Below are 13,821 nucleotides of genomic sequence, written 5' to 3'. Positions count from 1 at the left end.
AGAACATTCTAGAAAACAAAATTAGTTGAGCTGAGCTGTTTGACCTGTTCATCAACTGGAATGAAGACATTGGGCAGAATTTTGCAGCTTTAGTCCTTAGCACAACAATAGGGCCCTTTTTTGATTTGGAGCCTGTATCCATGATGTGTGGGCTTTGTGGTTGCTCTTTCCCAATTGTCATCCTACCTTCAGGCTCCCTGACCAATAAGGGAGGGCAGGCAGGATAACACGCTCGTCCTGTCAAGGGAGGGATGTCTAACCAAAGGGACCATGGCATATTTCAGAAAAGCTCATCAGCACTTGGATTTTTCAGGAACGGCGAAGAGACCAGGGAAGGCTGTTCTCCAATCTTTGTTTTTTTCTTTCATGGGCTGTGGGTGTCTCACTTATTGTCCGTCCCTAATTGCCCTCGAACTGAGTGGCTTGCTAGGCCATTTCAGAGGGTAGTTCAGAATCAACCGCATTGCTGTGGGTCTGGAGTCACATGTAGGCCAGACCAGGTAAGGATGGCAGATTTCCCTCCCTAAAGGACATTAGTGAACCAGATGGGTTTTTATGACAATCGTTGATAGTTTCCTGGTTGCCATCGCTGAGATTAGCTTTCAATTCCAGATTTTATTAACTGAATTTAAATTCCACTATTGCTCGTGGTGGGATTTGTCCTGAAAACATTAGCCTGGGTCTCTAGGTTACTAGTCTAGTGACATTGCCACCATGTCACCGTGTCTCACTCTTACCTGGTGCTCCTGCTGAGGGAGCTGAGAGCTGCAGTGAGATGAGCTCACCCGAGGACAGGAGGAAGTCAACAACCTCTCCAACTAAGCAGGCATGAATGGAAGTGGCCAAGGAAGTCGATAGCAGGATTGTACTTCCTCCAACTTGGAGACTGTGCACCGAGAGAATCCAGGTCCTCTGGAGGGTTGGAAAGGGGAGTGGCATATCAATTTCAGGTTGCAAACTTCACACTCTGATATGCCCAGCATTCTCCTACACAATAACCCTCCGGTCAACATACCTTTCAGTTCCACTCATTCCTCTATCTTTAGGCATCTTGCATACCCTTCCAAGTAGCCAACACTCAGTCTATTCTCCTCTCACCCCCACTTCTCACAGTCATCCTGCACAAATGGTGTTCTTCCCTCCTCTGCACACAAGTCATCACTAACACACATCCCTGCTTTCTCTCCTCGGAGGAAAAGAGAGTGCACAACTTGGTGAGAGGCAGAGGTGTGGAGGGGAAGGATGAGCTGGCCTCCAGTGAGGCACCTTGTCAGCCTTTGCAATGCATGCTTGCCTGGTCCACTGGGAATGAGGTCTTGGTCCTGCCATGAGACTCTGTGCCTCTTGAGGCACTGGTCCTCAAACACTTTGGGAGAGCTGATCCTCTGCCTGTAGATAGGAGTCTTGCCTCCTTCCAGTTGTATCTTGGTGTCGATCCCTTTGCCTGTGGAGGAACATGCAGCTGAGGAGAACACAGCTGGTGTTGCTGCTGGTGCTATTCCTGCTGCTGGAGCTGCTGTGATGGTGTGGCTTCTGTTATTGACCCTCAATAGAGGTGGAAGATGGAGCTGCATAAGCTGTTTCCAATGCTGTGGTGAAGGATCACAGCAGGGAAATGCAGCTGAAGATGAATGAAGTGCTGCGTATGTGACGTGACTTCCAAAAAGTTGGCAATCACCTGTCAAGCACTCCGAGAGCATCAGCCTCTCAGTTGGCCATGACTGCAGCTCTTCAGCGTAACTGATCAAAACCTTCCCAGATGGTTAGTTTCACTGAAGATGCTACGCTCTCACCTCAGTGACAACAGTGAGTTGTTGACAGGTCAGGAAACAGCTTCCATAGGTGGGAAATTCAGGATGCAGGGTTAAAGCAGGTCTTAATTGCCTTCTTAACCACCAGAATTTCTAATGTACTTGCCTGCCAAATCCACCGAGGTTCCTTGCTCTCCTTCAATCCTACACTGGGGGAAAGCTGGCTGACTGTGGGATCACGTTGAGATCCTGAACTGAATTCACTTTCCGGAAATTTCCTACCCCAGCTCGCCCTGGAACCTCGCCAGGGAAAATTCCTCCAATGTGGTCATTCAACACACTGGAAATACTTCTAAGTAAAATATGATTGGGAAAAATATTTGGTATCTTTTGATAGAATTTCATTATGTTGCATACAATTTGTGTTATTGTGTTTACTCCAATCCTTAAGATTAGGGGTCACAGGACTGCACTTCTTGATCACACAATTATGCTTCTATCATTTGAAGAGGAATCTCTTTAAAATAATACAGTATAATCATCAGTAACAATAATGCAACTCCCAATGGTGATGCTGCCATTTAATAATGTGCTACTGTACTATATTATGAAAATGTACCCACAATATATTTATATAAAGGTCAACCTTCTAACTAAAGCTAGATTCTATCTTTTTTTAGTTAGTCATTTCTTCAATAGTAAATATTCTTCGGTTTTTGCCTTTTGCTAGCTGCACATAAAACTCATGGAATTGAAGACAAATTATTGACCTGGTTAGGAGATTGGTTAGATGATAGAAGGGTCGGGATAATGGGTATATGCATGAATTAAAAAGAAACTGACTGTTATCCCACAAAGATCTGTGCTGGGGCCTCAACTATTCACTATATTTAGAAGTGACTCAGATAACACACTGGAGAGATATATATCTAACTTACTGATGATACAAAAATTGGTGACATAATAAGCATAAATGGGAGCATAAAGTTACAGTGAGGGATTGATTGGTTAAGAGAGTAAGCAAAACTGTGGCAGATGGATTTCAGCCCAGATGAGTGTGAGGTCATCCAACTTGGACCAAGAAGGCTAGATCCTAGTATTTTTTAAACGGCGAAAAGCTCGGAATGGTAGAAGTCCAAAGAGATTTAGGGGTCCATGCAAAAGATCACTAATATTTAATGGTGAGGTACAAAAATATAATCAAAAAGGCTAATAGAATTTTGACCTTTGTAATCAGAAGATTGGATATAAAAACCAGGAAGTTTTGTTGCAGCTATACAAAGCCCTGAGACACATCTTGAGTGCCGCATACAGCTCTGGGGACTGCACCATTTCATTGGAATGTTACCAGGGCTCCAAGGGTTAGTTTATGAGGAGAAATTATATATTACCTAGGTTTGTATACCCTGGAATATACAGAGTTTAAAGGTCATTTGATTTTTAAGACTTTGATAGGAAATGAAAGGATAGATAGAAACTCCTAGTTGAGTCTGGAACAAGGGACATAATATTAAAATGAGAGCCAGACCATTCAGGTAAGAAATTGGGAAACCCTTCTTTATGCAAAAGGTGGTGGAAGGGTGAACCCTCTCCCACAAAAAGCACTGGTTGCTCGTTGAATTAATAATTGTAAATCGATATTGATTAGTTTTTTTTTGCTAACCATGGCACTAAGGGATTTGGATACAGGGTAGATGGCTGGAGTGAGATAAAGATCAGCCATGATCTCATTGAATGGCATGGAATAGGCTGGAGGGGCTAAATGGCCTGCTCCTGTTCCTATTGCTCATTTGTTCTGGTAGGTTGTATGGCACCGACTGGGTTTACATGAGTGCAGTTTTCAAAATGATGTGAGCAGGCTTTTATTCTGTTGTCTTAGCATTCCTCTAAAATTGCGCTCCTAGTGCCAGTCAGATATCTAATGTCAGTAAAAGGCGAACAGTTTCGTTTTTTGTTAAAATTTAGAGGTGATTTTTAAATTTAAAATAAAATTTGCATATGATAGTTGAACATTAATTGGCATGAAAACAAAGTAGTGTGAGAGTTCACACCTGAAGTTAAAGAAACTTGGCATTTAAATGGTGTGTTTTCTAAAGTACCTCATAATTAATCACTATATAATCAATTTGTGTAGTGTAGGGTTGGAATGAATGACTAGTTTTTTGATTGTGCTTGAAATAATGTTGATCAGGATGCTTTGGGAAAATTTCTGCTCTTCTTTGATTTGTGACTTGTGAAATCTTCTCCATTTCCATTAGTAGGAAAGATCTGTGTTTCACAGCCTATCTGAAGGATATCATGTCTGACAATGTAGCACTCCTGCAGTACTGCACTGAACTATCAGCCGAGATTATGTGGCTAAAACCTAGGACAGAATTTTACATTTCCCTGTTGATGGGTTTGTAGGCAGGGGTTGGCTGTAAAATTTCTTGGATGGCCTTCCCACTGAACTCCCGCCCACTCCAACCTCACTGCAATTTTACCCTGGGATGAGCAAGGCCTTGGCTGACCAGTCTGCCTGCCCTTGCCCCAGTTAAGGCCCTTAAGTGACCTATTATTGACCACCTAAGGGCCGTTTAACACCAAGCCTCAATTTTCATGGCTGGCGGGAGGAGTTCAGGGGCGGGGTGGGGGGGGGGGGTGCGCGGGGGGAAGCCCAAAAGGTAAGTCTGCTCAGATCTTGGTTGGAGGGCCATGGGGGTTGGGCACCTCTGTCATCAGCCTCCTTTTAATATCAGCTGTCCCTCCTAAAAGGACTGGTTCCTGCTGGTCCTCCCTTCCCCCGAGACCTCTCCACTAACATCCCCATCCCCCCCTGTCCATCTCCCTGGGTCTCACCTCCCCACCCCGTCCAGACACCCCCAAACCTTACTTGGTCCTGGATTCCCAGCACTTAAGACTCTGGGGACTGCTTGCAGTTTCAGTGTTGACCACTGCAGCCTCTGGCGCCCCGGGACTAGAGAGCTGCTGGCCAATCTGATTGGCCAGCAGCTCTGCGAGGTGGGACTTCCTCCCGAGTGAGGGGTGGAAGTCCTGCCTCCCCCCATCTCCCCCCCCACACCCAACCCCCCCCACCCCACAACCAAATAACGCTTGTTGGAGCGTTAAATGGCTTCAGGGCAGGCAGCATCGGTGGGGTTATTTTCTCCACCAACTCCTTGAATGGCAGGAAGGAAAACCCCTCCATCGTAAAAATCCTGGCCCCGGAGTGGGGCTTGAACCCTTGACCTTATGACTCAGACGAGAGTGCTATCAGTAGAGCCCAGCCGACACTCAAAATGGTGCAAAATCTTGAATGTATGCAGTTCAGTGGAATTTCTGCTGCATGTTTTGTCTTACTGTGAACTAGATTTAGATTTGTAATGGTGCAAAATGTGTAATATTATTCATACTGATGATGTTCTGCATCAAAACTGATAGTACTAATTGCGGTGGTAATTTCAATGGGACCAGTTTCTTTTCAAGAACCCCAATTGTTCTGATACCCAACTGAAAAGCAATCAAGGTTAACAGAGATTTGTAAAGAGCTTCTTTCCTCTGTGGTAGATACTTGAGCTCTGGTTCATGAAATTGAAAAATAAAAATTGACCTTGTCAGCTGCAAAAGCCTCTTTGTGTTTGTTCTCAGGAAACTTTGTTTCAGAATTGCGAGTGAAAAAAATGATTACAGTTAACAGCTTTTTCCCCTCCTTTTGTCTTTATAGGGTCTCTTCATCTTCCTGATATATGGAGTGTACAACACAGAGGTAAGGCTAGTTATAGTGTCTCAAGGCTGACAGTCTGGATGAGAGAAGTGACAGGCTTCTGATCTCACAGAAGGACAGAGCAGCTCTTTGCATGAGTGTCCTACTGCCCTTCATGCTTGGACTGCCCCATATGCATTCTGGTTTACCATTAAACACTGACAACCAGATGGAAAAGGACACATTTCTCATCGTCACTTACCAATATTTCAAAGTCCTTTTTATTTTTAAAGCAACCTAAGTTTACAGAGTGATGGCTATTTAAGATTTAGAACTTCTCTTCCCCTGTTAGACTAATTCCTTAGATGAGGACTGAAAGATTAAGCACCAAGGTGTAAGATCTTGTGGAGTGCAGTATTGCAATAAAAAATATAGCAAGTATAACATTATTATTTCAGTTCTCATGAGGTTTTGTTATTTTCTGTATATCTCTGTTGACCATCTTTAGATCATTTTTCAGGAGAAACAGTTGATCTATATATCTGATTGTTAATGGTTTTTGTACAGCATTATAATAGCATTAGTTTCATATTTTATTTAGTTTCCACTTAAAATCCATTAGTAATTGCTTTGACTATATATAGAAGACACCAATCAGAAGTAGTTAGTAAATTTGCACTGTAAGATCAAATTGCAGGACCATTTTTTAATATTATACCTACGGACAATTCCAATTGGTTTGAAACCATAGTTTCAATCTCGATAGAAGATGAGCTAAGGTGAAAGTGGTGCCACAAGAGAATAGATCAGTTTGCTCATCAGTGTCTTCAGTAGATTGAGGCTATGACCATTTAGCGAGAACATATTTGTACATGTGCAGCTGCAAAGAATTCAGCATATACCAGGGAATTGAAGGACAGGACCTGCGGCCTCATCCTTCAATTGTCCAGCCTTTCCTCAATTTCCCAGTACAGCAAACGGGCGTTATTGCTTAATTTGTCACTGAAGGTTATTCTCTCACAGCCAGTAAAAACTATTCTTCACATGTGTCAAATATAGCTTCCTTCTAGCATAACTCTATTGAGTTGACTCTTGAATGAGTGGACTAATTCTACGAAGAACATCCACAAGAATGGATAAACATGCAATTCGGTTTGACTGAAACAGTGAAAGCATTGAAACACCAAACTTGAAAATAAATAGATATTCTTACAGAGGAATAACATCACTTAAGATGGAATAAACAGCTAAATTGGATTTCTAATCTGTTCCATGACCATGCATTTCAAAAGACCAGAACAGAGTAATTACGTGAACACAGTAAAGTCAATAGAGATGGCTCCAGAATAAAATTGTCTGTAATTATACAGTATTAAAATTGTCATCACATAATTCTTCATTTTGTAAATGATTGAATCATTATTAGGTGTACAACAGAGTGATAATGTAGGATTGGGGCATTTCTTGTTAAAATGAATCTACTAAGAACAGAGAACTTCATGGAACAGTAAATACTAGGATACAGATGTTCCAATTAAAGTTTGATATAATTTGCTGAAGTAGTTTGAAAGTTCTGGATGGTTTTCCGTGTTTTCTATACGGAAAAGAGGAATGAGGGATGAGGTCAGTGAGCAATGTCCTTGTGTACACAAATTCTGTGAGTAACTGTTAGCTGACTCTTGCACAACCATCGGCAGAAATCCAGGCTGGATGATTACAACTCTAAACCGCTATCATTTTCCTTTGATGGTGAAAATTGCTTAGTCTTCAAATGGTTAAAAATCACATTGACAATCATATCCCTGGAGTACTGTGGTAGTTTGAAGACACTGAGATGAGGTTCTGTGCCCTACTAACAGGGACAAATCTCTCATTGCCCCTGACATGCAGGTACAAGTGTGATATGATATCAATGCACATGTTATAGTCTCTTTAAATAAAGTATGTGGCAGACATTCATTATAGAAATGAGTTTCTCATGAGAATTGATTGCTCTCCTGGGAATGTGGTGCGTTAGCCATGGAAATTGTTAACAAGACTGGTCAGAACATTGGTCATTTACAAGGGCAGCTGGCTGCATATAAATATTGATGAGCTTGAGTTTAAGCAATTTAGGGCAAAGGTTGAGATGTGAAGTGCAGGAATTTATGGTTTTAACACCAGTGGACAACTTACAGAACAAATGAATAGCAGGGAGTGATTACAAGCCTGTAATCTGATTATGAGGGACCCAAATAACATGGGAGTGAGTGATTGAACGGTTTGTAAACACCTGCTAAATTTTGAATTAAAATGTTAGCCGATCTTGCTAATGGCTCTTTCTCTTCAGGTGTTGGCCACCTTTCCTTTAAACCTGCCATCATTAACCCCCTTAAAGACTCAAACATTGATCCCACTGTCCTAGCAAACTAATGCCCCATCTCTAACCTCACTTTCCTCTTCAAAGTCCTTGAACATGTTGTAGCTTCCCAAATTTATGCTATCTTTCCTGGAACTCCATGTTTCAATCCCTCCAATTAGGTTTCTGTCCTATGGCAGTACCGAAATGGTTCTTACTAAAGTCACGAGTGACACCCTATGCGGTTGTGATAAAGATAAACTATCCCTACTCGTCTTCCTTGGCCTGTCTGCAGCCCATGGCACAGCTGACCGCACCATCCTCATCCAATGCCTGTCCACCATCGTCCAGATGGGTAGGATTGCTCTCACATGGTTCCATTCCTATCTATCTCAATGCAGCCAGAGTCTCATTTGCAATGCACTTCCGACTCCTGCACCATTTCCTCTGGTATCCTTGGCCCATCCCTAATTCTCATCTACATCCTCAGCAACATGGTCTGAAAGGACATTGTTTATGTTCACACGCATGTTGATGACAGCCAGCTCTACCTCACCACCACCTCTTTGAACGCCTCCACAGTCTCTAAAATGATCAGAGTGCTTATTTGGCATCCAGCACTGGATTTGCAGAAATTTCCTCCAACTAACCATTGGTTAGACTGAAGCCATTGTTTCTGATGCCTATTCCAAATTCTATTCCTTGGTTAACAATTCAATCCCACTCCCTGGCAACAGTCTGAGACTAAATCAGTCTGTTCACAACCTTGGTGTCATATTGGGCCCCGAGAGGAACTTCCAACCGCATAGGCATACAATCGCTAAACCAGCTATTTCCACCTCCATTACATTGCTCAACTTCATCCCTGTGTCAGCTCATCTGCTGCTGAAACCCTTATTCATACCTTTGTTGCCTCTAGACTTGACTCTTCCAATGCACTCCTGGCTGGATTTCACATTCTACTCGCCATAAACTGAGGTCATCCAAAACTCAGCTGCCTGTGTCCTAACTTGCATCAGATCCCGTTCAACTATCACCTCTCTGCTCACTGGCTCACATTGACTCCCAGTCAAACAACATGCTGACTTTAAAGTTTTCATCCTTGCCTTCAAACCTCACTGTGGCTTCGTCCCTCCCTATCTCTGTAATCTTCTTCAGACCACAACCCTCCAAGATATCTGTGCTCTTCTAACTCTGGGCTCTTGAGCATCCCTGATTTTAATCGCTGCACATTGATGACTGTGCTTTCAGCTGCCTGAGCCCCAAACTCTGGAATTCTCTCCTTGCAACTCTCTACCTCACTTTCCTCCTTTAAGACACTCCTTATAACCTACCTCTCTGATTAAGCTTTTGCTCATTTGACCTTGTAGCTCCTTATGTGGCTCGGTATCATATTTTGTTTTTTATACGCCTGTGAAGCACCTTAGGGCTTTTCATTACATTAAAGGCACTACAAATATGAGTAGTTGTTGAAATTATATCTCACCCCCTCAAATTGCTCTCTGCTGTGTTAATATTTGTTTCGAGGCTGAATATCTTTACTTGTATTCAGATGGTCTAAGCTTTTGTTTTTGCTGGTTTCAGCAAAGAGTCACCACAAGTAAAACGTGGAGTAATGTCAGTGGATGGTTTGCTAATCGGCCATATTCAGCACTTATTGGCGGCTACCCAAAAATCATAAAGATTCTTGCTTATCTGTGGTCTTTTTAAAGTTACTTGAGGAAGTTTTGTCAATTTTGTAAGTCAAATGGAAATGTGAATATTTTAGCCTATGTCAGACCAAATGCCTAGCCCCTCACCAAGGCTATCTCTGGAGTTCCTCATGGAACTATCCATGGCCCCTGCTTTTCCTTTTCTTCATGCTGATACTGGTGCCATCACCCAAAGACAAGGATTTCAGCTTCCACTTGTACGCTGACAACACCCAGCTCAGTCTTACCATCATCTCTACAGCCTCGAACCTGTCAGACTGCTTGTCCCATATCCAGACCTAGGTGAACTGGAATTTCTTAGAACTAAACGTTGAGAAGATCAAAAGCCAATGTCTTTGTCCCTGCCACAAACTCGAGCTACTGATTCCACCCCCTCCCTGGCCACCACCTGAACTGAACTAGGCTATTCACAATTAACCTCAGGATCTTATTGACCCTAAGCTGAGTTTCTGATCTCATAGCCACAGAATGCTTATTTCCACCTCTAAAATACGTTGCCCTGCCATGGATTACCTCCTGCTAAGAGCTCACCCATGTTTTTGTGACTTTCAGACTGGACTATTCCAATGCTAAACCGGCCGGCCAGCCACCCATTTTCCACCCTCGTGGACTGGAGCTCAGTCAAAACTGCAGCTCACGTTCTAACCTACAGCAGTTCACTCAACACCCTGAGCTCGCTGTCATACATTGGTTTCTGAATCCCCAAACACTTTAATTTTAAAATTCTCTCCCTGTGTTGAGTTTCCCTCCATACCCCATTACTGCTATTTCCTCCAGCCTCACAACCTGCCCAGATCTCTATTATCCCAACTCTACGCTCCCTTCATCCCACTATTAGGGTGGAATAGGCAGCGAGCATCGGGAGCCTCATTGTAACACGTCTACACACCATAATAAGGCCAGACCCCCTGAGTCATAGCCACGCCCGGCTGGATTGCCCACCCACATCAGTGGGAAACCACGCCGGTGCAGAACACGTCTTGACAACTGTGACGTGCAGAAGTTGGGACTTACCGCCAGGGCCTTGCTCGCATCGCGGACATCCAAGGAACAGAAGATGCTGGAGCCTGGCAGCGATGGCACACTGGAGGTACATCCATGGCATGCTGGGTGGATTCTCATGGACAAAGTAGTTCACGGAAGCTGGAAAGTCACCGTTGAGGGTCTGCTTACAATAGATGATGATCGAGGGGGTGGGAGAGGAAGGTCTAGGATCGATTGGGACAGGAAGAGGTGTCGGGGCAGGTGACATTGGGAGGGGGGGAACGAAGATGTTGGGAGAGGGGAATGAAGGTTTTGTGGGGGTGAGGTTGGAAGGGAGAGAACAAAGGTGTTGAGCATCAGGGTTGTGATGGGGGGGTGGAATCTGGGGGGAGGAAGGAGTGCAAAGAGGGAAGGGAGTCCAGGGGGAGGAAGGAGTGCAAAGAGGGAAGGGAGTAAGGGCGAAGGCAGAAGTAAGGCTGGAAGAAGGAGCTAGTGCGGGGGGAAGGACGAAGGGTGGCAGAAGAAGTAAGGGTGTCTGAAGGAATCAGGAAAGGGGAAGGACAAAGTGGGGTCGGCGGTTGTGGGGTGGGGGGGGTGGTGGGGGAGTCCGAGGTGGGGGAAGGATTAAGATGGGGGGAGTCTGAGGGTGGGGAAGGGGTTCCAAGGGGTGAATGGGTTTCAAGGGGGGAAGGGGTGTCTGGAGGGGCTGATTTCCAGGTGAAAATGCAAGGGAGGGCTCTGATGATTCCATGACTGCCTCGTGGGGAGCAAGTGAAGGTGGGCGTGGTATGAGGGAATGGCGAGAATGACCAAGGGCAGATTGAGGCAGCAGGGTAGGATGGTGAGGGTGGTTGGTGGGGACTTGGAGGTAGACACAGACCCTGGGGGTGGGAAGGAGGAGGTCAGGGAGGAGAATATGGATGGAAGTGGGATTTTTAGGAAGGAAAGGAACATGCACATTCACCTGGACATCCCCAGTGAAAAGGGTTGTAGCTGTTAGGTCACGGAGGGGAGGTGAAAGGTGATGCCGGGGGTCGACAGTGATGGGGGAAAGGACGGGGGAGCAAATGAAATACTGTATCACCACCATGCTGTCTAAATTGAAGGTGAAACAAGAGTCTTGGGCAAGATCAGGTGCTCCATAGGAGTATGGCCAGTGGGTGGGTGAAGATGCAGGTTAGCTCAGATGGACAACTGAAAGTTAACACCAGCAGGCAGCATAGAAAATGCTCAGGACATTGAGGTGAGTGTTAAACGGGAAAGATCCGTGTGCGTGGGAGAGTGCTTGCACGAGGTTCCAAAAGGCCCTGCCACACTCTCACTTCTCACTCCAGAATCACTCGTTGGCCGGCTGCTCCCTCTGCGGTGACAGAGGACCAGGTTCAGGGGGTCACAGGCAAAGAGGACTCGGAGGGAGAGGACAGCCTCTGAGATTCCTGAGTGGATGACCCAGGGGTGTCCAGCTGCTGCTCCTCCTCCTTTTGGATGCCCGGGGGCTTTGGACCGACTCCTTGAGGGGAAGGAGCACCTGGAGGGACGTTGAGGTGCCTCATTTCTCTCTCACGTGGCCAATGCAGGAACTCACCCTTGGCTCCCGTGCTGGAGCACAGGTCTGCACGTATCGCTACATTCTGCTGGACCAGGGTCTCCGTGACATCTGCCATCATTCCCATGGACGCCTCCATATTCACCCACGTGGTCACCACTTCATCAAAGAGCAGACGGACACACTCCTCCGACTCATGTGTCACTCTGTTGAGGGTTTCCAACAGCTCTGCGTGATGTTCCCCCACCTCCTGCTGACTCTCCAGTTGGAAGGCCGAATCTAGAGGTTTATCATCTGACTCGGGCCTCACAGATGCCTGATCCCCAGCAGTCCTCCGAGTGCCGGGGAGCTCAGGTGCACCTGCCTCCTCCTGCTACGGACATGTGTCCGTGTGGTGACCAACACATTGCGAACCTGAGCCTGCTCCAGATCTAGGTCCCACCAAGATATGTGTCCAAGTGCTGGTGGAGGGTGTGGGTAAGCGCTGTGACGGGTCTTCCAGGCTGCTTATTTCCAGCTCTTCAATGGAGGAGATGTCCTCTTTTGCTGGAGTTGAGGACCTGGATGGGGCTGAGGGACTGGCTGGCTGAGGGTGTTGGTCGCTTGGCAGATCTCCCTATTGACCAAAGTAGAGATAATTAGCGCATGGCAGCGGGAGAGAGAGCACTCACAGTTGCGTTTGGAGAGGGTTGATGTGGCGCAGGACCCTCATGAGCGTGTTTGCCGCCGACTTCACCATCACAGCAGGCAGGGTCCCATCCTCATCAACCAGTGCGATGGCACACTCCTCAAAGTGGGTGAGGGGCCTAATGTGGGCCACTCCACCCCCGGTCTGGGACCTCTTCCTGCTGATGTGAGCAGGCTTCTCCTGCATGAAAACAGATGGAGAGAGTGTGAGTCGGACACGTGGGCCTGCGTGGAATGTTTGTGTGGTGAGCGGAGCCATGGACAGGATGAGGATGCAAGCTCCAGAGGATATGAGCCTGATGGAGATGTGAGGGTGTGTGTGAGAGTTCGTAGTGTTGCCCCTTGAGGTGTGAGATCCCTGTGGATGTGTGATGGGTTTGTGAGTGTGTGAGTTGAGAGTGATGAGAAGAGTGACTTACCCTGGCCGAACGAGGGAGATCATTCATCCTCTCGCGGCATTGGGCAGCTGTCTTCCTTTGCAGTTGGCGCTGACCCACCACTGCCACTGCCTCCCAAGCCAGATTGGTGATGTTGCTGCCCATCTCGAGGCCAGAGCGGAGGGTAGAGGACAGCAGGCCTCCGCTGCGTGATGAAGTGGCAAGGTGATGGCATAGAGGGTGAACGATAGTGCGCCCGCCATCAAAATGACGTATTTCCTGGGAATGCATGATGAATGTGGGTTTGAGATGAAATGGTGCGAGAAGCCACCATTGCGGCTGACGGGTAAAACATCATTTTCCCACCTGCTACCACACTTAGTGCAAATCTGGAATGATTCCTCCCTTTTTCGTCTTGGCCCTAAACATGAATTCCATCCCAAAATCTCTCCATCCCTTCACTTCATTCCCCTCTTCTTGAGACCCTCCTTAAAGCCTACTTCTTTGACCAAGCTTTTTGCTCCATGTCCTAATATCTTCTTCTTTGGATCAGTGCCAGTAGTTTTCTTACTGTGTGCCTGTGAAGTGCCTTAATGGTTTCCTAATGTTAAAACCACAATATGAATGCAAAATGTCACTACATCATCCATGTCTAGGAACAGTTCATGGATTCATCCTGTTGTCTACAAATGGGTCATGGAAAATACTCAGGAGAAGGGTTGAGGAAGAAGGAAGACAACATAA

At 45.8% G+C, this 13,821-nt stretch overlaps 1 protein-coding gene across 1 annotated transcript in view; it reads left to right on the top strand.

Annotated features, from left to right (window-relative positions):
- The window catches only part of LOC121289375 (adhesion G-protein coupled receptor D2-like), a 275,259-nt gene that overhangs the window by 113,883 nt on the left and 147,555 nt on the right, over positions 1-13,821 (top strand). Inside the window, exon 16 of the mRNA XM_041208753.1 lies at positions 5,455-5,496. Coding sequence (XP_041064687.1) covers positions 5,455-5,496 — 42 coding nt within the window. The remainder of the gene's footprint in view (positions 1-5,454; positions 5,497-13,821) is intronic.

Source organism: Carcharodon carcharias, chromosome 16 (genome assembly GCF_017639515.1).
Source record: "Carcharodon carcharias isolate sCarCar2 chromosome 16, sCarCar2.pri, whole genome shotgun sequence".
In the NCBI taxonomy this organism is placed as follows: domain Eukaryota; kingdom Metazoa; phylum Chordata; class Chondrichthyes; order Lamniformes; family Lamnidae; genus Carcharodon; species Carcharodon carcharias.
This window is presented reverse-complemented; position numbering and strand designations above follow the sequence as displayed.